General features: G+C 39.4%; 1 protein-coding gene across 3 annotated transcripts in view; it reads left to right on the top strand.

The window, feature by feature from the left end:
* The window catches only part of USP37 (ubiquitin specific peptidase 37), a 34,310-nt gene that overhangs the window by 5,109 nt on the left and 3,649 nt on the right, over positions 1-25,552 (top strand). For all 3 annotated transcript variants that reach the window (XM_085584265.1, XM_021526218.3, XM_085584266.1), the window contains exons 4-23: positions 79-179; positions 1,398-1,579; positions 1,935-2,009; positions 2,530-2,627; positions 3,947-4,031; positions 4,949-5,110; positions 5,594-5,725; positions 7,450-7,573; positions 7,821-8,026; positions 8,777-8,894; positions 10,102-10,181; positions 10,701-10,865; positions 12,327-12,392; positions 13,306-13,456; positions 17,232-17,484; positions 19,391-19,557; positions 21,390-21,450; positions 23,579-23,694; positions 24,553-24,622; positions 25,134-25,272. In XM_085584265.1, the coding sequence (XP_085440391.1) occupies positions 79-179; positions 1,398-1,579; positions 1,935-2,009; positions 2,530-2,627; positions 3,947-4,031; positions 4,949-5,110; positions 5,594-5,725; positions 7,450-7,573; positions 7,821-8,026; positions 8,777-8,894; positions 10,102-10,181; positions 10,701-10,865; positions 12,327-12,392; positions 13,306-13,456; positions 17,232-17,484; positions 19,391-19,557; positions 21,390-21,450; positions 23,579-23,694; positions 24,553-24,622; positions 25,134-25,272 (2,551 nt within the window). The remainder of the gene's footprint in view (positions 1-78; positions 180-1,397; positions 1,580-1,934; positions 2,010-2,529; positions 2,628-3,946; positions 4,032-4,948; positions 5,111-5,593; positions 5,726-7,449; positions 7,574-7,820; positions 8,027-8,776; positions 8,895-10,101; positions 10,182-10,700; positions 10,866-12,326; positions 12,393-13,305; positions 13,457-17,231; positions 17,485-19,390; positions 19,558-21,389; positions 21,451-23,578; positions 23,695-24,552; positions 24,623-25,133; positions 25,273-25,552) is intronic.

Raw genomic sequence — 25,552 nt, 5'->3', positions numbered from 1 at the left:
CAGCTAAACATTTTGCAAATAAAAATCCCAGTCAATTAAATGACAATCAGCTTGAATATTGTCTATTTTTTCTGTCAGCTGGGAAACCCTCACAAGGTTCTGGCAGTTTTGGAGGTGTGCTGGGCAGCAGGACCACACAGAAGGAAGCTAACAGGCAATTCTCTTACATAGAGAACCAGGTTTGTTAAACTGTTAAAATTTTTCTTCTCTAATTTTATTCTGTTCTCTCATTCTCTTTATGATGTAATGACACTATAGAAACTTTACATCCAAAGTGTTTGTAATGTAGAGAGCTTGAAATAGATGAGTATGGAGTGGTGGGCAATGCTGTATCTTGTTTGTGAGGAGACATCTGTATGAGTAAGGAAGGTCAGTGTCTGGCTATGGAAGTCAGACTGTGCTCTTCATATATGGGCTTTTAGGCATAGAAGTAGAAATGGAAAGTACGTGACTGAGACTTGCTTCTCATATAGTTCTGAATTTCCCTTTGTTTTATGCCAAACACCTTACATGTGTGTGACCATGCGTTAGTCAGCATAGGTCTTAATGGGTTTAGCAGACTTCAGCCAAATGTGTACATTGTAAAGCAGATGTTCCAGGTTTATGTCAGAATAAAGTTACTGAATTTGTGGAATTCTGCTCATATTTTTGTGTAATTTTCACAGACTTTCCCCCAGAAGTTGTTTTCCTTCAAAATATTTTTGTTCTTTTTCTCCCCAGATTTCATGGTGTATCTACTAGCTTTAATTTAGTTTGTTATCTCTGTGAATATACTTATATTATTGCCCTGAGGGAGACTATTTCTGACATCCCAAAACAAATTCTGCATGTTACCTTAAAGGCAATCTCACTCTAAAAACTCGAGGCTGTATATACAGTGGTGAGATTAGACATGTTCAGTTTTCAAATCTAAAATTGACAACATTCCTTAGTCGACCAATTATTACCTCTTTCCGTTGCATCACATATAGGGCTTGTTTGGCCCAAGGCAGTCAGGGCACTGTTTTAATTATGTGGGTTTTAATATTTTTCATTTTAATACCACCCAGGATTGATCTGGGGATAGTTAGGAATCATGCCTTGGGTTTTTTTAATGTCAGAGCTTGTAAAGGAGATTTAAAACCTTAAGTTCAACTAACTTGGCATTGGAAAATTAGAAGGGAAAGTAGTTACTGCAGTAGAGTTTAACGTTTATGACTTGTATGACTCAGTCAAAATTTTACCTATGTCTAATTAGTGTTTAAAATCTCTGAATGTCTTACAAATAGTGTCTCTCCACTTCTGGATGCTACACTGTAGCAAATAAAAAGTGGTGGAAATCATAGATTAGACTAAAGATGATTCTGTTTTTTAACTCTTGGGTTTTCTCCCTGGGCCGCTCCGCTTGGGCTTTGCAGACTCCTCCCAAAAGAGTGACTGTGGAGAGTAAGGAGGAAAACACATTCCGCAAGGTGCTGGGTACCCCAGCGAGAGGCTCTAGTAAGAATTCTCCTGGAGCTGGAACACCAAACAACAGGGTGAACATTGCAGCATCTCCTGCATCATCAGTCCCTCACAGGACAGGCTTGTTGGAGAATCGGTAGGAGGGTTTTCTTCTTACTGTGATACTGTAAAAATTCAGGTCTTTGTAGAGCTACAGGTGGAACTCAGTACACTGAGACATTAGAAGGGGGTATAAATCTTCCTCTAGTTTTGCTTTACTTTTAACAGGATGTTAATACATGCTTTTATAGCCTCTGTCTGGTACTGGCACTACAGCTTTTAGTACAACATAAGAGTTGGGCAGACCAAATGTTTCTCTGTATGCTATAAAAGTGGAGATTGTAGAAGATAATTCCTCAATGCCTTCCATGCATTTTGGACCTATGTTCAGTTGGAAGAGGGTCATTTACTAACTTTTCAGAAAGAATGACCACAAGTTTTTCTGTCATCAGTGAAAAGAGGAAAAGAACACAACCCCCTGGTTCAGAAATGAGTGAAGATTATCCCAAAGAGAATGATTCTTCAACGTAAGTAACAGTTGTTTCTGATTTTAAATTCTTTGTTCATTTGTAAAGGTATGTTTTTCTGAAAAGAATGCTCTCAGCCACATGGACCAGGCCAGTCAGCTTTTCAATACATTGGGTGCTTGAAATGAGGTATGTGTTCAGGGTTAGTAAGGGAAATACAAACTACTCCAGCAGCTGATTTGCATGAACTGGCACATGAAAATTTTGTGTCATCAATCTTTTGTTGATTATGTCAGTCAGAGCTGCATATGGACTATATGTGCTTTGACCCTTTTCAAAACAAAACTGATAAAAGGGAATTGCATTTGAAGAAGCAGCTCCATGTGGTTGAAGTCAGATTTAATTGTAAGAGGGCTTGTTTAAATGAATTGGTTAAACTTGCATGTGAGTGAGCTTCTACTGTTCATGGTCAAGTATTAAAGGTGATAGGAGAGAAGCACTTTAAAACAAGTTGTAAATATTGAAAAGGAATATCCCATATCTTCCATAACTGCACTGCCTTCCACTCTTCTCTCTGTAGGAATAATAAAGCCTTGAGTGATCCAGCATGGAAATACTTGAATAGTAGCAGAGAGAAACAGTTGAACCTGAAGCAGGCTGAGGAGAACAGGACATCAGGTAAAAAATGAATGTAAAGCCAAATGATACCTAGCCTTGACCAGTTTGATGATGCCCCTTTGGTACAACTTCAGCAAGTTGCTGCAGAGGTGTTTTTTTCTGAATCTGCTATGCCGTTAACTTTGTTGCTTCCTCCATAGTCATACATGAGATGCAAATAACCTGCCTTCATTTTTAAAGCCTGTCCTGCTCTAGTGTGGCCTTGACCTTTTTTCTTCGGTGCTGATGCCAGCCCATGAGCCAGCTTGCTTGAAAATTCCAACAAGCAGCTTCAAACTGTTCCAAGCTGCCCTTTCACTTGGGAGGGGATTTCTGTAAACTCCTTTTCTCTTGCTTTCTTACATATTTTTAAAACTTCCCCTTGCTCTTAATGCCTCTGTGAACTGTAGGCTGGTTTTTGTGATTAAGATGTCTATTGTTTGCTTTTACATCCTTATCTGTTCCCCAGAACTTACAGGGGGAGCTCATGGGGCCAGGACTTTCGTCCTGTTTCTACCAAAGTTCTGTTGTATACTTCTGTGGGACAAGGCTTTACAGAACACAGAAATATTGACAATATGTAGATAAGCTAGTAAGCAGCACTGTTCTTCAGTTTTATGAATAGATACTTAGCCTCTTTCCTCTTAAAGAGGAATGCATTCAAGATCTTGTTTTTATGAGGGAATGTTGGTGATGCATTATTTTTTTAGTGCACCTCTGATGGCACAAGTGTGTTGCTGGAACAGCTGGTAATGTGAATGTTTACCTGTGAATGGAAATCTGGTTTTGTCTTCAGAGTCAAAATTAGTCTCTGTATCCTTGCAAATTCTTGCAAACTTCTTTCATATATCTGCTTTTCTGAAAATCGCATGGCTCAAACAACTTCAAGCTGTAAAAGAATCGAACACTTATTCATTATTAAAACTAAATTACACTGAGTTTCACTGTAATAAGTGGGGTTTTGACTCTTGAGAACATTTTTTTAGTGTGGCACCATCTGAGGCATTAGAGTCTCAGGATCCATCACAGTGGTATCATAGCAATGATACAATCCTATTTTGCCCCAAGTATATAGTAATTTACTGTGGGAATTGGGAGTGGGAAGAGAAGATATTTTCACTTCTGCATATTTACCTTGAATTTTGAGAACAGTGCATTGGAAATCAGGAGTTTTACATGTGTCTTGTCTCCCTTAGCAAGAAGTAGATATTTATTAACTTTCATGTAGTGAAGATAATGACTTTTTAATATTTCATATTGCACTTTGAGTTTGAACAAGTTGTTTATTGTAAAAATAGCTGTGTAACCTAGAACAAAATGTCCTATCTTTTCTTTTAAAGGTGTTTTACCTCTGCAATCATCATCTTTTTATGGTAGTCGATCCTCTTCAAAAGACTACTCCACTGGCAGTTCCTCCCTTGACAGGTAGGGCTGATTCACTAGAATGAACTGTAAATACCAGTTGTTTCACAGGAATTAAACTCTTCAGTTTCCTGTGTGTTGATTACATGGTGCTTAGATGCATAACATGGTGGGTTTTGTTGGGTTTTTTTCCCTTCAGGAGCACAGTCCAGTTTTTCAATGTGTCTTCAACTGGCCTGCTTACATCTACAAACTCTAGTTACTGCTTGCAATAGAAAGACTTTGTAAAATCATTCAAGTCTGTTATAGTTGTTGTGAATAACTCTAGATGGTTCAAATTCTATATAAACTCTGGAAGTTAAGTCTGAACCCTTGCTTCATTTTTCCCAAGTAGATGAATGGCTTGCAATTCTATATTGCAATAACAGTATTTTAGCAAATACTAAATCCTGCTCAGCTTGGGATTCTTCTTTGTGAGGTGCTGTGCAGTCAGACTCACAGTCTCTGCCCTACATAGATGAGATACAAGATGAAGGGAGAAAAGAAGCATTGTCCATGTTTAAATGTTAGGAATTGAGGTCCATAGTTGGTGATTAGGTTACAAGAACAAGAGACTGAAAATGAAGACTCTGGCCCAGATGTGAATTTTAAGCATATCTTGGGAACAGTGATTTCATGCTATGTAATTATTCTTCCTTTCATCATACAGTGTGGAGAATTATTAAATGTTTGTAAGACCAAAGACTTGGTTGTACTGCATGTACACCAGTGGATAGAAGAAAATTTAACCAAGCTAAGAATTTAACACTTCTGGAAAGAAGTGTTCTCTGTCACACCTCTTTTTCACTGTGATGTATTCAGTTATCGTGTATGGCTTTACCAGTCCTTGTCTTCCATAGTGCTGCAATTCCAGTGTCATGGACTATAGCTCTTTAAGGCAGAGCATTACAAATCTTACCCTTATTCTTTTATGTTTCTAGGTCTAGTGTGTCCAGCCAGACCTCTTCAGCAAAAAGAAGCCTGGGATTCCTTTCTCAGCCTGCCCCTCTTTCTGTTAAAAAAATGAGATCTAATCAAGATTACACAGGATGGAACAAACCTCGAGTGCCCCTTTCCACCCATCCTCAACAACAGTTGCAAGGGTAAATTTAACTTTCGTTATCTAGCATGCATACTTTGATCATTAGAACATGCATATTCTTGTTGTAATTATTTAATAAAAAAATAATCCTGAAATTAATGAACACTGAGCAAGGAAACACTTTTCTTATTTGGAGGATATGTATTCTTGAATTCACATCCTGGGAGTTTCAGAGACATAATAATTTTATGTAATTCATGTTCCTTTAATGATGATTCATTTTTCTGTCTTTATGTGTGTGTGTGTGTGTATATTTTGGTTTTTTTAAAGTTTGATTGTAGAAACTCATGGGTGCTTTCCTGATAAATGCTGCCTCCCATGAGTTTTCAGTTTAGGCTGAAGGGCTGGGGAACAGCTCCAGTAAGATGCTCTTTGGGGAGTGGCTGGGGTAAATATCCACTCTGTTAGTAGTGCTGTGTTTAACTCTGGCAGCAGGTTTGCACATTGACCATTAGATAAAAAGTCTTCAAATTTTTTTTTTCAGGTTTTCAAACTTGGGAAACACCTGCTATATGAATGCCATTCTACAGTCCTTGTTTTCAATTCAATCTTTTGCTAATGATTTGCTCAAACAGGGTATCCCATGGAAAAAAATTCCACTCAATGCACTTATCAGGTAAATTTCACATTCTGTGAAAGCTCTTTTTCTCCTTCTTTACTGAGAAATTGGTTTGGTAATACTGAAGCATCCTTGTAGAGAGTCATTTGCCTGTATAGATAATAAAAGAATTCCTAGAGCTCTCTGTATTTTGGAGCTTAACTTTTGAAATAGGAAATCAGCTCTTAAAACTTATAATATTGAGTTACAGGCATTCTTTTACTGTATTTCTAGTGGTGAAGTGAAATGCTTCAGAAGAAAATGTAAGAAATTGCAAAATAAGTTAGATGCAGAAAAGTTTCCTTTAAAAACTTTGCCGGGTAAAGTTTAAGCTGATCACTAACTTCACCTGATATGTGGGGGCTTGTGCCTTTTGTTTGGTAGCTGTGGAAAGTGTTCAAGTTTTGCATACTTAATCTTTCTCTAAATTCACCCATTTGGGATTTTTTATTATACTTTCTCTTGTGCACCTCATTTCTGTCACTAAATAAGATGCAGGATTATCAGAACCATTTGTGTTTCTGTTCCATCATTTTTTTATATATTTTGAGGTAATTTTCTACTTTTGGTGTGTCATCTTGAACTCTTTCTGTGCTACTTGGGATCAGAGGTTGTTCCATGTGCCTCTTGAAATGTCCTTTCTCTAATTTTTATAGAAAGACCTCTGAAGGTTGTGCTCCATATACCTAATGGGCAGTGTGTGATCCTGTACAAGTCAGAGTTGATACTCAAAGCATCTACTTTGTCTTCTCTTGGTTTGGCTATATCATCTAACCTGGTGACTGTTTTCTGGTTGATCAGTGATTGCTTATCAACTGTGCTGTGGTTTCCTAACATGCTTCACTGAGCAGCTGTAGAGGGCTAGGACAGCACACGCTGTTCTTGGAGTTCGGCAGAGTAGCAGAAACTTGTCAAGCTGCAGTAAACTGATCAGATTCTTGGGGTTAACTGAGTATTAGTTGTTGGGTTTGGGATGCAAGGGGATTACACAGGTTTTCCCAGTCTTTGGGTTGGGGGTTTTTTGTGTCATGGAAAGTGACATCTTTCTATCACCTTCCTATGTATGCAGCATGACCAAAACTTGTACTTGGAATATATTTCATGTGTATGTCCTGTGAAATTGTAAAGCAGTTGTAAAAGATAACTAAATTACAGTAGCTGAGAGGCAGAGGTTAATTTCAGAAGTTTTGTAGCAAAGCTAACAGAAGCACTAGCTTGAACCGTGGCTCCTTTTGCTACTGCTCCTTTCTCTATTACAATGTTTTACTGCTGAAAGATGTAAGGCTTGAAAAGAGTGGAAGTTAAAAAAGATAACAGAAACCATTCTGACCATTCAAGTTGAATTTAGTGATTTTGTGTTGCTTATTTTGGTACTGTGTGGTATCATATCTCCTATCAGTACAAATGTTTTCAAAAAACATGAGGTTTTTTTCCTCATTGTAAAAGAGGAGAAATAAGTTTTTTAGAGCTTTATGAGGCTTTTCTCTTTGCCTTAAAAGTTTGTGGATTGGGTTTTTTTTGTTAATTTGAGTGATGTTTGATGATGGCTTCAAATGAGATCTCAAAATACTTGAAATGGAAAAGGTTAATTATATGTGGGATATTTTCATACAGAACCCCTGAACCACTTACCACAGGAGAGAAGCTTTTAAGAACTCTTAAAATAATGTATCATGAGTTCTATTATGTTTCTCTAAAGTCCTGGAAGACCAAACAGTGTTTCATTGCCTTGACTTCTGCAGGCGTTTTGCCCATCTGCTTGCTAAAAAAGATGTCTGCAGCCCTGAGGTTAAGAAAGAGCTGCTCAAGAAGGTGAAAAGTGCCATTTCAGCTACTGCAGAGAGATTTTCTGGGTACATGCAGAATGTAAGTATCATTGTCTGGAAACAGTTATGTGCAATTTGTCCAGTGTTTGGACTGTGTTGAAGACCTGTCAAGCTTCAGCTGTGTTTGACAGTGACTTTTGGTTGAATGGCAGTGGTTGTTAGAGCAGAACTGCCTCAGTATTACTGAGTGCAGTGAACTGAATGCAATACCCCAGTCTGTGTGTGTTTGAGAAAAATACCAAATGAAGTTGTACAAAGCCATTTCATTGTATTTGCCCTGTTTCTAGGATGCACATGAGTTCTTGAGCCAGTGTCTGGATCAGCTGAAGGAAGACATGGAAAAGTTAAACAAAACTTGGAAGAGTGAACCAGGCCCTAATGAGGATAACTCAGCAGGACGTGCTTCTGATGACCTCTCAGCCACCAAAGTTTATACATGTCCTGTTATCAGTAACTTAGAGTTTGAGGTTCAGCATTCTATAATTTGCAAAATGTAAGTGTGCTTGACAGCTTTTTTCACACTTATATTAAAAGTCTAGGAAGCGTTCCCATCTCACGTGACTTCATCTGCAGGTTGTTACCAGAACAAAGAACTATGTTTTATCCAAGGCTAGATATTTAGAAAAATAGTCTCTTGTCTAGAAATGCTGTAAGCCTCACAGCACACTGTCTGCTGCTGCAGGCCACCTTTAGTTTCATACCACCTTTCATGGCATGTCCCTTGAAAAGCCTTTGTGCTTTGCTCTTTGTGTACCAATTGTATGGGAATAGAGAGAAAAGGGAGCTTCAGCCAAGTAATATTTCCTCTTAAAGGAAAAAGGGCATGCCACGTTTTTAATTTGATCTTTCTAAGGGCTTCCAGGAAATGGCATTTTCTTCTGTCTTTCTACATTCTTGCAGAAAAAGATGTCAACCAATATGTTTGGGCATTCACTGTGTGTGACCTGTGCAACAGATGTGTTCAGCTATAGCAGTCACTTTGATTTCCTCTATACCTGATCATTTGCCTCTCCAAAGTAATCTGTGCATTTTTGGTCTTACCCTTACGCAAATGTCTCAGTTTTTAAAGTATCAAAAGGAAATTGCAAGTTCCAACTTTGTCCTCAGCATCAAACAGTTCCATTTTGCTGAGTAAAAACAGGATGATCAAGAAGTATATGTAACTTTACCCTAAACCATGCAAGTGTTTATTAATTTCAAGTTTATTTTTCATCAGACTTGCACAAGCATGTTTCTTTTTTAGGTGTGGTGAAACAGTCACTAAACGAGAGCAGTTTAATGACCTCTCCATTGACCTTCCTCGAAGGAAGAAATTCCTTCCTTCCCGATCAATCCAGGATTCTCTTGACCTCTTTTTTCGGGTATGTACTTTGAGGGAGGCATTTATGCATTGTGGAATGTGTCTAGGTTATGCACCATATGGAAATTCTGATTGTACAGCTGATTATAGTTTCTATGGCAATGGTTTGCAGGCATGTGAGATAACATTGCACTTTTTTGAGGTTTGTCCATTAACAGCATATGGAAGTTTATACTGTAAAATGCTATGCAGAAATTAAATTACATAAAATAGGTAAATGTCCCAATTTTGTGATGCAAGAGTTGAGGTGTAAACAAATACAGAGGAGAGGAGGGAGGCTGTCAGATTGGGATAATCACTCAGGAAGTGCTACCTCTCCTGGGCTAGGATGCTTCAACAGCTTGTGTACAAGCCTTAATTAGCATGGAGGTAAAAGGTCATGCAGGTACAATAATTAAAAAAAAAAATAGCTGTAATATGTGGATGCTTATTTTGTAAGCAGAGCTTCAAGGTGAAGCTTCTAAAAGCTAAAAATGAGCTGTATGTCTGCAAACTGGTGTTGTATTTTGTCATATCCTGAGAGGAACCTTTTTTTCTCTCTGTATAGATAGCTATTCTCTCTGATGAAAGTACTATCTGACATTCTTTTTCTTCTAAAAGCTGATGGAGGTCTTACAATTTAAAAGAACATCCTAAAATTGTAATGTTTTAATTTGACTTCACTTAAGGCAAAGGGCTGTAGGATGGGCAAGTTATTTGGTTTCAGGAAAGGAATGCTTCCCCTTTTGATGTCCAGTCACAACTCTACTCTCATGTAGCATACCCTTGGTAAGTTTAGATGAGGATACCTTTTGAGGAACAAAGTAGAGGTTTTGAACAAGAGGGAGAAAATTTCATGGCACCACATCCACTGGAGATTATTAGGAAAAAAAAAAAATAAACAAGTCCTGTGTATGGAAGAGAAAACTATTAAACTCACAAGATTTTCCCCTCCCTTTGGAAGCTATTTTGTGTCATAATGGTGGCTAATTCACTGGTCTCCAGTAGACTTGCAAGTATTAGTATTAGTGGATATGATGTGAAATTTTAAGGTCTGCTGCCTATCCTCTTATTAAATACCTCTTAGTAGGTCAACTTGAAGGTGATTATGATTTTAAGTGGTTCCTGCTGTTTTGAAGAGTTTGTGTGACAGATGTGATGTATTTTTGGTTGAGATCTATTTGATTTCTCTTTTGTTCCTCAAGTAATTTCTCTGCTCCTTTAAACAGGCAGAGGAGATTGAGTATTCCTGTGAGAAGTGCAATGGGAAGTCTGCTGTTGTCACACACAAGTTCAACAGGCTTCCCAGGTAAATGTTGACACCTGTTCCTCTCCTTCCTGGAAGCACATGTTACAAAAGTGCAGGCAAAAAGTCCCTCAAAGAGTAAAGCTGGGAAAATGAGCAGGACAGCATGTACAGTGGTCAGGGTGTGAAAGAGGTGCACCTGCAGTAGGTCTTTATGCTGTTCTTCAGTTTCACTCTAAAGAAGCCCTTGGAACCCCCCAGCAGTACTTATTTCTTCCTCCCTATCCCTACACAAGGAGGACTAACTTTTCCCCTTCCCCTTGAGGTTTCTGGGATGTGAACAAAGCAGATACAGAAAATATATTCTGGAATTTTAATATTGTACAAGTTGAGTGATGAACAGGGGCATAATTACCTGTGTCTTTCAGATAAGAGATGGTCAGCATTTGCCTACCACCCCAAAGTAATAATCTGGTTTGGTCAGGTGAATGCCTTTGGAAAAAAAGGCTTACTTGTTTTTTTAATAGGTTTCACTGACTTCTGTCTTGTGATGAACATTTGTCCTTCTCTCATCTCTCTCAGGGTCCTGATTCTTCATCTGAAACGATACAGCTTCAATGTAGCATTGTCTCTCAATCACAAAGTCGGGCAGCAGGTGGTTATTCCAAGATACTTAACCCTGCTTTCCCACTGCACGGAAAGCACCAGGCTGCCGCTGACGCTGGGCTGGAGTGTCCATTCTGCCATGTGAGTGTGCAGCTTTGGTCCCTGCTCCATTAATCACGTGTGCCACAAGGTGGGCACTTGTCACATCTCCCCCAGAGGATGTCTGGGGAAGGAAACCTTTCAATTATGCAGCCTCAGATGTGTGCTGCTGGTTTGTAATGCTGCTGTCATAAGAACATGTTTGGAAAGGAAGCAGATAGAAATAGTAGGAAGAGATAGTTGGGCATTATCTAGGGAGTATTTGGCAAGATAATATTATTCACTGTCCTTGAAAATAACTTTAAATTCTTTTTAAGAAGACTTCTGCTAGTAATTTTTAAAATGTAGGCCTCTCAGTACAAAGAAATCTAGATTACCTTTCCCTTCAGAGCACTCTAACTCCGGTTAGAAGACAAAACATCCTACCTTTTTCTACTAATTTCCACTTGCACCTCCTGTGCTGTCATTCATTTTTCATTGTCTTTCCTGTGCCACTGTAGTATCTGAGCACTTTGCATGCTGAAAATACTCTTTCCTTTTCCCTGTGACTGTTATTTCTGTACAGCTGCCTGATGTGAGACAGATGAAATGTGCCAGTTGTCACATAGGAAGCCTGTGGCAGAATGAGGAGCAAGAAACCCTTAGGTCTCTTGTAGCCTCTGCTGAGTGACATAGCCAGGGTACCTACAGTGAGCTAGGACACATCTGGTGCATGTGTTCAGCAGTGTGGCAGGTGTTTTGCCAAATGTTTTGTGGTGTTTTGAGACGTAAGTGTATGTTTCCCATTAGTTTGTTTTAACAGTAGAAATCTCAAACACAACAAACCTTATGCTAACCAGACCAGCAATACTTGAAAATAAGTTGGAAATAGTTTTCCAGTATTTGGGGGTTTTTTTCAGTCATGGAAACCATTGTGATTGACCAGGGAGTGGAAGGGGAACTAGACTGGGGAGAAGGAGCTCTGGTTTAGGAGGAAGATTAGAAAAGATTTCTGCAGTGGCTACTATCTGTTTGATATATGTGTAGTGATAGTGATGGACTTTGAGGAGCCCCTGAAAGGATTAAATGGAGCAGGAAGTTGGTTCAGAGGAATCTAAGTAAGGCAGGAGAAATTAAGATGTGGGATATGCCAGAAAACCGGCTGATCCAGACAACAGCAGGAGACTGTGGTTTGGGTGCAGGAACTCAAGTGTTGGTGGGAATAAAATGTAAAGGAATGAGTTGTCTTGACATGGGAGCTGAGAGCCTTTAATTTGTGAGCTGGTCCCTAAGGGTGCATTGCCAAGAAGTGAATCAAGTTTAAAGGATTATACATGGTTTTGAACAACTGTTGTTTATTTATAGTGTGATGAAGTTATTACTGTAAATCTAAGCAATTAGCAAGTACATAATGGTGTTCTGCTTGTTCTTTTGGTCATGGATTTGCATGCATAGCAGACAAGTAAACACTTATTTTTTTAAAGACTGTAACTACTGCAATAAATTATTTTACTCTTTTAATAGTTCCCGTCCATTGAAAGCCTCCCAAATGGTGAATTCCTGTACTGTAAGCACTTCCACACCTTGTAGGTGAGTTATAGCTCTGAAATGTCCATGTCCTATGGCCTGGGGTTTTGTAGTTTCTAAGGCATTTTTAGATTTTCTATTTCTTTTCTGTTTTTTATGTTGTAAATTACTTCAGCTACTGTCTTTTTTCATATCTGAGTTTTATTGGTATTGCATGGTAGCTGAAATTAACATCAATGGTGCAATTTGCCTAGTTTAAGAAGCAAAATGATTTCTACTTCTGCAATCTAGCTCTTTGTTCTGACTCTAAAGAGCCAAAGTGGCTGTTTTGGGAACAGGTGGTTGATTCCTTAAGTTTATTTGCAAAGATGAGGCAGCCAGTTTTTGTTACTGTGAAAAATGTGATATCACACTGGATGTTTTTGCATTGAGGGATGCTTAAAGACCAGGCTTACTAATAAAACAGAAATTGTGACTTCCCCAGACTCCTTTGTCTTCTGTTACAAAGAAGCAAAAATTTATCTTAATGGAAGAGCAAAGAGGAAAAATGAAAAATTGGTGCATTTTTGTACTTTATCTGGGAGATGTTGTGAGAAGTCCTATCTTCAGCTTAAACTCAAGTCAAATGATTTATGCCAAATTCTATGTGTTAATGTGGCCTTGTCTCAAATGAGTTCAGTCTGGGATTGCAAGGCAATAAAGTGCAGAATTCTTCACCTCAAAAGCAAGAGCCAGACACTTTTTAATGTTGTAAGCTATTATTGCAGGCTTCAAGTAGACATGTCAGTTAACCCAATAGAATAAAGCTTTTCTGAAAACCTTGTCTGCCATATGAATAAATTGTCATTGTCAGTTGTTGCAGTTTGCTCCCCAATGTGAAAACACGGCTTCAACAGTTACTTTGAGTTGTTTGTATGATGCTACAGTGCATCAATGCTACAATGTGAAGTTTTATAGCCATGTTTTTAATTTACAGAAAATACACTTTCAAGTCAAAGAGCTCTGCAGCATTCTATGTAGATTCTGACAGTGATGATGAGCCATTGAAACGCTCTGTTGCCCATAGCCAAAGGTTGTGTAACATACAGAGCAGAGATCAGCAGCAACTGCAAGAAGAGCCAGAAAAGGTAAGGGAAAAACCCACAACCTTTCATGTACTAGATCCTGTATGTGCTCATGTCTGCTGTGTGCTTTTTTTAGCATAAAGTGAGTGACATTGATGTCAGATGAGGTTTTTTGCCTCCTAATTAGCACTGCAATGCTGGAAGGGAGTGCTTTGCTAATTGACCTCTCTCTACAGTTGTCTTGGGTTCCCACTGGGAACAGAAGTAATTGCATCGCAGCTGAACTTGAGTTTTCAGGTCATGGATACCAGCTGCTTAGCAGTTTGGGCAGTCCTTTGGGTAACTTCCACTGATTATGTTCCTGGGCTGAAGTATAATGTGCTGTCAATAATAAAATATGCAGTAAAGCCCTTGATTAAATTAGGTCCAGTACAAGTTGGGCTAAGCAAAATATTCATTTGAGAGAATTTCATGCACATCTAATCTGTGTCCTCGTTCAAGTGTGGCTTTTAAATGCTTCTAGAACCTGAAGCTAACAGTCTTTGTAGGCAGACACATAGAAGTGTGAAGAGACCAACTTCATTGGTGTAATGGCACAGTTAACTTCAATTTGCCTTTGAGCTTTTCCTTGTGACTAATGTTCATGCTGCCAAGATGGTTTTTTTTGCCTCTGTCAGGCCAGTGTATTAGCAGGTAGGTGAGTTGTGTGGGAAGAAATGATGACCCAGAAGGGAATAGAAGCAGCTTAGGGGAGGATTATCTTGCAGTACCACTTTCTTCTGTTAAGAGTGCTGCCAGGCCTAGTGCATAGGAACTTTCCTGCATCTCTACTTCTTTAAAGCTTTTGCTTCGCTAAAGTTTTTGACAATGCTCGTAGGGTTATTTTAATCAAGCAGAGACTTGTGGCCTTGGTTATGATATTAAGGGAGAGGTGTAAATGTGGATGAATAGCAGTAGTAACAAGAGGAAGATAGCTACAGTTTCTGATCTGATAGGAGAATCAAACCAAGGGAGGATCCTGACCCAGTATTTTATAAATGAACAGATACTGAGTATAAAATTTTTAGAAGATACAGAGCTAGGAAGAGCTGCCAGGTTGATGAAGCTCAGAACTACAGATAAGAATGATCTTGACAAATCTGAGAAACTGCATAAAAATAGGAGAGGTTGTTCATTAGGAACAGGCTAAAGGTACTAATCTTATCAGGATTAATTGACTATAAATGTGGGATAGGAAAGCTGGGAAAGCAGTGGGCCTTCTGAAAGGTCATGAAAGGTGCCAATCACAAGGTCAGGCAGGTTGAAAGTAGAAGTATCTAGACAGAACTGTAGCCTACATACACATTGTGTGAAGTAACCCTCCTTTTTTCCTCACAATTGAGGTTTAATTGGAGTTCTGTTTCCATCTTTGGGCTCTGGACTGAAAAGAGTTATAGATTAACTGGAGAGAGGCCAGAGGAGAGGAACATGAATGGTCAGAGGTCTAGAAAGGAAGATTGTGAGAGAAAGAGCCAGGCAAGTGGTCTTCAGTTTGGTCTTAAGTTTAAAGAAACATGTAAGCAATGCTTGTGTCTTCAAGGAAGGGGAAGAAGTTAATAGAAACACTTGAGCTGTCTCCTGTGCCTGTGGTGGATAGAAGAAGAAGTAATAGACTAAATTGCAGACATTAATTTTTAGATTAAATATTAGGGAACACTTCCTGATGGTCAGGGTATGTAGGGACAGAATGGATTACTGTGGGAAAACACAGAAAATCCTTTGCTGAAGGTCTTGTAACTGCTATCCTGAATGGCACATCTAGCCTGGCTGCAGCTGGGGGAAGGAAACAAGCTTGTCTTTGAAGTTCCTCTTATGTACAGAAAAGGTATTTCAGACTGTCCTAACTGATCCTTCCTAGAGTTCTGTTGGTGAGGAAGAGTAGGTAGTTTCTACTGCTCAAGCCCTGTAAGTGCAGAAATTGTGGGAATAAAGCATGCAGATTTGAATAACAAATTAATTACAGTCTTTACAGCCTATTGTGGGAAAGAGACACTGGTGGTGATGATTCACATAAATTATTTTATTCTGTGGCCATGCATATTGACCACTTCTCAACAACAGGCCTGACCAACTGTGTGTTACCATTAACCAGTGTTCTTCTCAGTGTTGTTCTGGTCCTGGTTTTTGGAAGTGGCAGTACTGTTGCTGCACCATTTCTCTTGGTATGATTCTCAAAAGAGCCGTGGATGGGGTTTCATTAAGGGCTTGGTGGTCACTTTGTCTGGCAAGTGCATCCCTTGCCAGGCACTCCTTGCAAAAGGTCCCTGCTGTGTGGGAGAACAACTGGAATAGCATCTGTATATGGCACTGGGTGGTAGGGACAAATTGCAGTTATCCAGCTAAACAGGGCACAGCTGCAATTCCTGTGAGCTCTGCTTCTGCAGATGAAGTAGTATTTGAAGGACTTCTTAAAAATGCTTACTTAAAGCAGCCTGTCTTAGAGCCTAAGCTATTTAAAATCTATGCAAATAATGTCTAGTAGAAAAGTTGTATTCAAATATTGCACAGATGCTGCCAAGTCTTTAATGTCCATCCACTGAATTAGTGGTAGTTGTTGGCAGAGAGCCTGGAACTAGGGTTTGCTGAAGAGCTAAACCAGTTTTGATGCTGGTAGCCTACAGGTGCAGAGAGAGAAATCAGAAAGCTTAAAAAGGTATTCTGCTTTATTTATTCAGTGCATAAATACCAGTGAGGAGAGAGGTTTAAATTTGGCACTTCTAATTCTTGGAGGGCAACATGTCTAGAACAAGTAGTTTAGTTAGTTAATTCATTTACTAATCTTGTTTGATAAGGCAGTTTTAATGCCTTATCAAAACAAAATGCTTGCGGTATTTGAGTAAAAAGCAGCAGTAAAAATGTAATTTTTGTTCATTTTAACAAAGTTCTGGGATTCATCCTACTGCAGTTTGCAGTAAGATCTGGATAAATACATTTTAATAGAAACTATCTTACCCCATTTTAACATAATATAGGAAAAGAAATTCTAAGCATATGATAAACAGTGTAATTGTGTAAACATGCATGCATGGATGTTAACCTCCTGATTAACAGTTAATATCAAAATTTTTGAATTTACTATATTATTTGCAAATTATGATGGTGTAGGAGTTGATGAGCATCAGCTTTAGGAAAATGAACTATAAAAAGGAAAATTGAGATTAAGACAAGGTCTTTTTTCTTCCAAATGAAAATCATTCTGTTTTCCTTGGGAAAGAATAATTCTCCCTTTCCCTGTTTAACTGTTTTTTTACTTGGTTTGCAGCTCCTGCCCTCCTCCCTCTACTCACATCAAGGTTTCATACGGCAAATCTGCAGCACAAAACCTAATTTTAATTGCTCTGCATACCAGCTCAATTTTAGTTTATGTTCATCCATCCCTATACTTGAGTTCAGTTACTCTCATGTTGCTGCTTCATCCTTTGTTAACAAACTTGCAGTTTCCCTGCTTATATCTCAGCATTGACTTGCCAGGGGCTTGAGAATTCATCAAAACCTAAAGGGGAAACATGTTTTGAAGGGAAGAGAAGGAGAAGGGAAGAATTATCTTGTGTATGTCAATCCACAAGTCCTGTAAAAACTGGTTGTAGTGTATATTTAATTTTTGTGTGTGTGTGGAGTAAGTGTAGCTATAAAGGCTGTCTCTCCATTGAGTCTCATGTAATGAGACAGTAATGAGAATGTTGACAGTGCCAAGCTCCCACTCCCTGGGGTTAATAAAAATAAATCTTCACGGAAATGTAAAACTGATGTTATATACCTGTTTATTCAACCACTTAATCATGCCTCCATTCACCTCTAGGGTTCAAAAAGAAGTAAAATGGAGGGTGATAAACCTGAGCTGGGTAATGCTGGTTTTGATGGGATGAGCGAAGATGAGCTCCTAGCAGCTGTCTTAGAGATTAGCAAAAGGGAAGCTTCTCTGTCTCTGAGCCAGGATGAAGATAAGCCCACAAGCAGCCCAGACACTGGTTTGGGAGATGATGAAATTCAGGAATTGCCAGAAAACCTGGAATCTATGGAGGTGGAGAAACCCAAAACAGTATTAGACTCAGGTAAGGCAAAGCAACCATCTTAACTGGACTCTAGTGGGCTAAAGGACGTTGGTAATGGCTGGTGGTAGGAACTGGATCCAATTGCACTGCTGAAACTCTGACTTGCTCAGAGTTTCAGGAACTTAAACTTTATGATTTCCCTATGTATGAAACATTTAATTCATCAAACTGTGAAAATGTATTTTCTTGTAAGTCTGTCACCTCCATGATTCAAAGTTAATCTCCATTTTTTCCTCTCTTGATTAACACATGCTTCCACAGGTTCCTGTGCCAGACAATTCAATTTCCTAATATTTGGCCATGTCTAGAACTGACTCTTCCATGAGCAGAAAGTATTTTAATTTCTGTAGCTGTTGTAACCTAGGCTGCACAGTAGCAGTGTTCTCACAACAAAAGACTAAATGCAGCTGTTTTGTCACTAGTTACTAATGAATTTAGCTATATATCTGTATTTTTTTTCTAAAACTTTTTATGTGAGAGTAGATTTGTGAGCTTAAGAGAGTCAAGTGAATTGTGGCCTCTGGCAGAGACATGGTTGAGTACAAGGAGGAGCCTGTGTGATCTGAGTGTGGGGAAGATGAGTCTTCCTTTAGCCAGCTAAAGGAAATATAAGTGGTTTGTCATTTATTGTGTGCTATATACTTTCCTTCAGGTTTTTAATTGCACTAGCTTGGAAAAAGAAACCAACAATACACGTGCGTCCTCTAAGACCCAGAAGGTTAACTAACAACAGAATATCCCACTGTTATCAAAAATGACACTTGTTTCAATGGACAGCTCTTGACAGCCTTGATGGTGGAAGGCTATAAAAATAATATTATGATCAGCCTGCTTTATGCCCTCCTTTTTATGCAGTAATGTTGCTTATGGTGTTGTGAAATAGAGTTGTGATCAAATGTGGCCACATTTCTGTCCAGGTTTTGTTTGGAAAGTACAGTGTAATTATTTGAAGGCTTTTTTTGTGACTCTTAATCAAAAAGTATGTGTTTAATATAAGTTCTGTATTTCTTCTTATATTGGAAGTTTTCAAAGCTCATGTAATACATTCTGGGTTTTTTTTTTCAACCTGGAAGGATTAGACTGATGGATTGTGGTTCTAGTGCTGTTGGTCTTCTGTTTAAGGGTTCACTGAAACTGCCTTATATTATCCTTGTTATAACTAATCAGCAGATGTTGCTGCACAGGACATAACCATGAAGTTTCACGTGCTGCTGCCTGATAGCTGTTGGAGCAGGTCCTGACACTTTCTTAGTTGCAAGCAAGAATCAAAGTGTCCTGCAACTGCAGGAGTGTATGCAGCAGTTGAATGAATGTTCATTTTGGATGTTCCATAAAGCACTTCTGCCATTATGTTTACTTCAGAGGTGAACTAAAAAGTTATCATCTTCATGCACCTTTAAAGCTGTACCTGGTGCTCACAAAATGGAGGCTCTTAGCTGAAGCAAAAGGTAGCACATTTAAACAGTGCTTGAGTTTTTTGCTTTTTTCATCTTGCATTTGGTTTGGCTTTTATTGTGGCTTCATCTGTAGTACTCTGAGGTATAATATGCAATGCAAATTTTTATAATCCATGGTTTCTTACAGAGAAATTCAGGTTCATGGCTGGAGAAACCTAGTGGTGTGTGGCTTCTGTAGTTAAACTTGCTGTTTCTGAGTGAACATGAAAGGCTAAGAAGAGAACAGGTTCAGGGATTAATCAAATGGTTCATTGTGCACCAGTTAAAATGAGTATAAGACTGCACTTTGGAGCTTTTTCCATCTGACTCTTGTGTGGGTGTTTTATGGCAGGTGAGCTCCCTGTCAATAGATGTCACTATGCTGCAAGGATTGTGGTGATTTAAAGAAGACTTAGCTGGTAAGAAATAGAAGACCATAAAAGTATAAACTGTACTTTGTGATTCCTCAGGTCCTGCCAGTTTCACTGAGATAACTAAAGATTTTGATGAGAATAAGGAAAACAAAACTCCAGAAGGCTCCCAAGGGGAGGTTGACTGGCTGCAGCAGTACGATATGGAGAGAGAGAGGGAAGAACAAGAACTTCAGCAGGCACTGGCTCAAAGCCTTCAAGAGCAAGTAAGAAATAGTTTGCTTCCTTAAGTTGTCTTCCCCAACACTGGTTACCTGAAAGCTAAAGGCAAAGCTTGCATTCAGGCAGTAACTGCAAAGGAATTATTCTGCTTTTTTGAGATAACTAGATGGAAAAAAAATTGAGTTTCTTCTATAGTTCCAGTATCACTAGAATGATGACACTGGATGCATCTGGGCACATTTTGAATGTGCTTTGAAAACTGTGCATCACATCACAGACCCACGGATTTCTCAGAGCTCCCTGTGTGCTTTTGTGCACCGGTTTGTCACATTATATTAAAAACTATGATAACCTCAACTAATCTTTTCCTCTCTGACATCAAGATTCCAGCCCACCTTTAGCTTCTCTGGCAGTTCCTTACAGTGTGTCTTGGCAAGACTCAGTGAAAGAGGCAGGTTTCAAAGCCAAGGCTAAGAATGGCCACATCAGGTCAGACTAAAGATGTGTCTATCCTAGGTGTGTTTCTGGTGCTAGTGAGTAGGGGATGCTTAGTGAAGAATGTAGGAACTGAGCATTTGTGTGATCCTTCCCTATTAGTAAAGTGGAAAAAGGATCCCAAATAATTTATTTGAAAACAGGTCCTTTAAATTAGTCTTGGAAAAAATGGAACTCTTGAGTTGTGTGCTAACTATCTGTATTCCACTTGAATTGCAAGACCTGTAACTGATTCCTACAAGTTAAACCAAGCAGCAGAGACTAAAGCAAGCACTTAGCCAGGTCTTCCTTTAAATAGGTGCCCTTGTCTGCTCTCTATTAATACCAAAGCTGTCATGGTTTTCCTTATGAGATCTGATGTTTCCATGGCTCTTGGATTTCTTTCCTCTCCCATTACTCATTATGAGGTGCTGCTTGGTATGTTCCATGCCAGATGTAGCTTTGATTCATCAATGCTGAGTAGTTTAACAAAGATTCCCAAATCCTTTAGAAGTAGTGAGATAAAAGGCCTCATGCTAGTAATGTAAAACTGCCCTTTGAGTGGGTTTCTGCTACAGTTCTGAATAGCAAAATAGAATAGCAAAAATCTGCTATTCTAATGATTTAGGCATGGAAATCTGGTAGCTGTGGTTATCTTGATTTGAAATACATAGTTGGGGTGCTGCATTCAGGTGTGCTGAAAGCACTCAAACCCTAAATTAAGAAGCCAGTTCATTAAGTATTATTGACTGGCTTGCCATAGCTCTGGGCTTTCAAGAGTAGTGGGAGGAATAGGGGCATGATATTATCCAAACATTTGAAGTGTTTGTTGACTTGAGGTTTCTTTGCTGCTTGGTCATGGTAATATTTTTAATACCTGGTTGTTTAGTGATGTCTTTTTGCATCCTGCCTTTGTGGATTGCACCTGTTAGATACAACCACTGGCTCCACTTTCAAATGGCTTAAAAATAACAAAATCTGTCAGGATTTAATGACTGTGTCCTCAGCTGGCTTTGGTCAGAAGTAGACTAAATTTTGCTGAAGTGTGAGGAGCTTTGTGTGTAAGTGACAGCTTTCCTGAGCACGGGGTTACAAATTCATTCAGATGCTTTTCAAATTAATGATCCAGGGAAAGCATTTGGTGTTACTGGAGACTCGCTCTGCTGCATACCAAACTTCAGGAGCTTTGACAAGCCTTAATGAAGGTTTGTCCCAGGTTCTGTTGCACGGGAACATTGGACTCTTGGTGGTTGCAAACATTCCTTCACACAGAACCTTTAATTTACAATGTCAAGTTTGTTGTAGAAACCAGAGCGGCACAGTTTCAATGGAAAAAGAGCACCACAAGAATTTTAAACAGTGAAATGTCTCAATGAGCTAAGTTTTGTTCTCTCCCCATTAGGAGGCACGAGAACAGAAAGAGGATGATGACCTCAAACGAGCCACGGAATTAAGTCTACAAGGTGAAACTTCTTTAAGTTCTTCCAGTATGCTGCTTTTAAGAGAAAATTGATATGTGTGTATGAGTGCAGCTCTGGCCTGTCAGTAAGACAGCTGGGATTCATGTTCTTTTGGTGTGTGCTTTGTTGTGTTTGGCGCTCAAGGTCAGCTTTTCTTGTTCTTGGTTGTGGAAGCAAATGCCAGGAAAAACTTAAGCTGAAAAATTACTTACTTCAGTCTCTTGAGCTTTTAGTTAGATATAGAGATATATAGAGAGATATGTGTAATATATTATAAGCAACACCTATAATATACATTAATGAATAATATGAATTTACAGAAAGCACAGTGGATCTTGAAACTTTGCATTCCCAGCAAAGCCAGCATGCTAACAGCCCTAGTCAGAACATAAGGATTATTTATTACTTGCTTTGCTATTTTAGGGCTGATTAATGAATGCCCTAGCCTTGCCTGGAAAAATGAATCAGTGCTGTTTCTATCAGATATGGGATGGGAGGGGGACAGACCTCACTGCCAGGTATAGCTGTTGGGGGTGAGGAAGGAAACCCAAAATGTGCTGTCTCCTCCAAGTCCAGACAGTGCTGTGGGCCTCCTCAGGCACTGTTTAACATCTGTGTGAGGCTGGCATGCAAGTGATTTCATACAATCTGGCATAGCAAAGCATAACTGAGAGAAAATTCCTGCTCCAAAGAGGAAAGTATAATAAAGTATTGTGTTAAGATATTTGTAGTTGCTCAGGGCCTTTTAAAGGCCCTCAGTTGTTACTGGATGAACCTGTGTCAGCTCCTGAAGAGAAGTAGGTTGAATACTGCTTAGGCATCCCTCACCCTGAGCCCTGGCAGACTAAGTGACCAGGCCTTCTTGGGTTTTCCTTGATTCATATCCAGGAAGAATTCAAGGCTTTCATCCCCTTGATTTGCAGTTGCCTGTCTTAAACACAAGCATTTCCTTGCTGCTGTCTCGTTTGTAAGGCATCAGGAAGCAGCTGTTCAAGGAGAGGTACATCATCCTGAATGCAGAGCTGGTCACATTTGTCTTATGAGGGATCCCAGTGCTGCCATAAGCAGAGAACCAGTAGTCATCCTGGCACCATTGGTGAAGTAGCCTTGAGCAATTCCCATGGCAGGTGCTTCATGCACAGACCTACCAAAGCAGCTGTTTCTAGGCTCTCGTCTCTCCTACAGCCCAAATGAGTGTGGAAAGCAGCAGCAAAGGATTCCCGGTTAAGTAAGGGAGTCATCTGTAAACTTCCCAAGAAGATTATACTAATCCAGTGACTGATGATTTAACAGGACAAACAGTGTGAGAATCTCTTTGGCAAAACAACTCCATCACAGCTGGCGTGATAGTCTCTTGAAAACAGAAGAGAAAAAATTCCTGAGCAGTGTCCTGTTAATCTCAACTTTTCATCCACCCGGGACTCCATAGCTTTAATTTAACTGGTGAAAGCATAGCTACTTCTCCTAATGAGAACTGTACAAAATCTTAAATTAGTTGGGTAGCTGCAGAACCCCGGGAAGTTTGGAACAGCATGTACAGGGAGCAGTGGTGCCTTCCGGCTCTTTACAGAAAGCTGCGTGCATTTTGCTCAGCCAAGCAAACTGGAAGTTCCTGTGGTGAGCAGCCTTCTTACCATTGAAAACAATGAAAAGATGCCTGCTGCCAGCAGTAGCATTTTGATGCCAGTTTTAATTCCAAAATGCACTTTGTTAATGCAACTTATAGTTAAAACTGTAATTCATAGCTTCTCGATGCAGGAACTCACAGCTTAGTGACCAGTCTGGCTGTCCTTTTGCTGTCTGTCCTGTCTGCAGCCCACTGGTGCTCCAGAGCCAACTGGGTGTTAACTGCTCTTTTATCACCCAGCTGTCATTGCCATTGTGCCCTTTTGGAAAAGTATGAGGGAAATGGTGCTAAAATTAATTCCAAGATACTTAACTGTTGTTCTGACAAGCTGGAAAAGGGCAAGAGCTTTTATTTGGAAATTGCAGTATCCCCTTGTTTTCCTTAAAAATGAAGCTTGACGTTTTATTATGCCTGTTTGTGTGGGTAGATATACCTCAACCTGTTGTAAATTCCTGTGTGGTCCACAGCTTCTCATGCAGTTATCATTGTTTCCTTGCTATCTAGAGTTTAACAGCTCTCTCCTGGACAGCGTTGGCTCTGATGAAGACTCTGGAAATGAGGATGTTCTGGACATGGAGTATTCAGAAGCTGAAGCAGAAGAGCTGAAAAGAAATGCTGAGGTGTGATCTATGATTTCAAAAGCCAGATGAGAAATATAGTTATTCTTTATAGTCTTGACAGTAATTTTACAGAGCAGGTGTAGAGGCTAGAAAGGTATTTTATATTCTAAAGTGAAAACATAGAAAATTTCTATACAAAGTCTTACTGTGTTAATTACAAAAGAAAAAAAAAACAACCCAAACCAAAGCAAACAAAACCCAAATTAAAAAAAAAATTTATCAGCTGCAGAGACCTGAGTTTCTCTAAGATACTCTCTTTAACAGTGTTGTCAGTGAATTCTAGAAGTAACATTTCCTGGTCAAGAGAGTATTAAAAAGTAAATTGTCAAAAGCCATGGAATAGAAAGAGCATGTTTCCTGTATGTAAAGAGGGTGTTGTCCACTGACATTACAGGTGCAGGACAAGAATTTGGGCTACATATCCAGTATTAGCTGTTGAATCTCTGTACTGTTATTAATGGTATGTCTTTGATATTTCAGAAGTAAGCTTGGTGTTCTTTTTTGGCTTTTCTGTTTATTTGCTGGATTAATTCTGACATCAGTGGAAGTTGCTCAGGAAATGGTTGTTTAGAAAACTTTGCAGTGTAGAGCTCATGTCAGCATCTGTTCTGAGGTCAGAGAGGCTCCTTGGCATGCTCATTGACTTGCTGATAGATTAAATACACATTTCCCACTTCTGGAAAGACTCCTTATTTGGTGTGAACCAGGGTGTCTGTTTCTGTAATCCTTCATTGGTTTGCAGCTTTGAACACAGTAGCCAAAGCTGATATCTCAGGTATAATACATCTTGTCCATAAGCTATGTGGGGGTGAAAAAAGAATGCCTGAAAGCTTTAATTGTACTTCTTTTTTCCCCCAGACAGGAGAGCTTCCTCACTCTTACCGTCTCATCAGCATCGTCAGCCATATTGGAAGCACATCATCTTCAGGTAAAAGATGCCACATTTTATTCTTCATCACTTACCTAGCTTGAGAAATTTGTAATACAGAATTACCATAGCGTAATTATTTATAGGGAAGAATTCAGCCAGCAAAGCAAATCTTCTGTCATGACTTGCTGAGAGGGGAGCAGGTTGGGGATCTCACGGTGCCTGACAGTGGCACGCAGGAAATGTACAACTTATGGGCTCTGTAAAATTGCTTGTGCTTGTTACCAGCTGATTGAGGGACCAGGATCTTAAGGTTCTTTTAGCATTTAAATCTGACATAGGTGGCTGGACTAGGGTACCTAGCTAACCAGCTCACTGGCTGAAGTGTAGCATGGAAAGATGTGCAGAGAAGCTGTTTGCCCCATTGCCAGAAGTGTTCTAAGCCAGGCTGGATAAAGCTCTGGGCAGCCTGGTGTAGTGGAATGTGTCCCTGCCCATGGCAGGCAGCTTGGAACAGGATAACCTTTGAGGTCCCTTCCAACCCAAACCATTCTGTGATTTTGTTGTTAAGGTCATTATATCAGTGATGTCTATGATATCAAGAAGCAGTCCTGGTTCACCTACAATGACCTGGAAGTGTCTAGAACTCTAGAGACCACTGTTCAGTGTGACAGAGACCGAAGCGGATACATCTTCTTCTACATGCACAAGTAGGTGTCTTGGGGAATGTTGGTCCTAGAAATTACCTGCTGCTTGTCAGGAAGGGGGCTTCTCTTCTTCCTCTGGTTCTCTGCTGGGATGAAAATGTCTCCAGAATGACAAAATTTAAGTGCTTGGAGTTCAGAGGTGTGGGATTGTATGTTAATAATACATAGTCTTTTAACAAATACATTAAATTGTGTTTTAAGAACAGGATTCAGTGTCTCAGTGCACGTGTTATAGCAGGAATCATAATGGAGCATGGATCTTCTCCTTAAGTGCTGTGATATT

This window comes from Lonchura striata, chromosome 7 (genome assembly GCF_050655825.1).
Source record: "Lonchura striata isolate lonStrDom1 chromosome 7, ASM5065582v1, whole genome shotgun sequence".
Lineage (NCBI taxonomy): Eukaryota > Metazoa > Chordata > Aves > Passeriformes > Estrildidae > Lonchura > Lonchura striata.
This window is presented reverse-complemented; position numbering and strand designations above follow the sequence as displayed.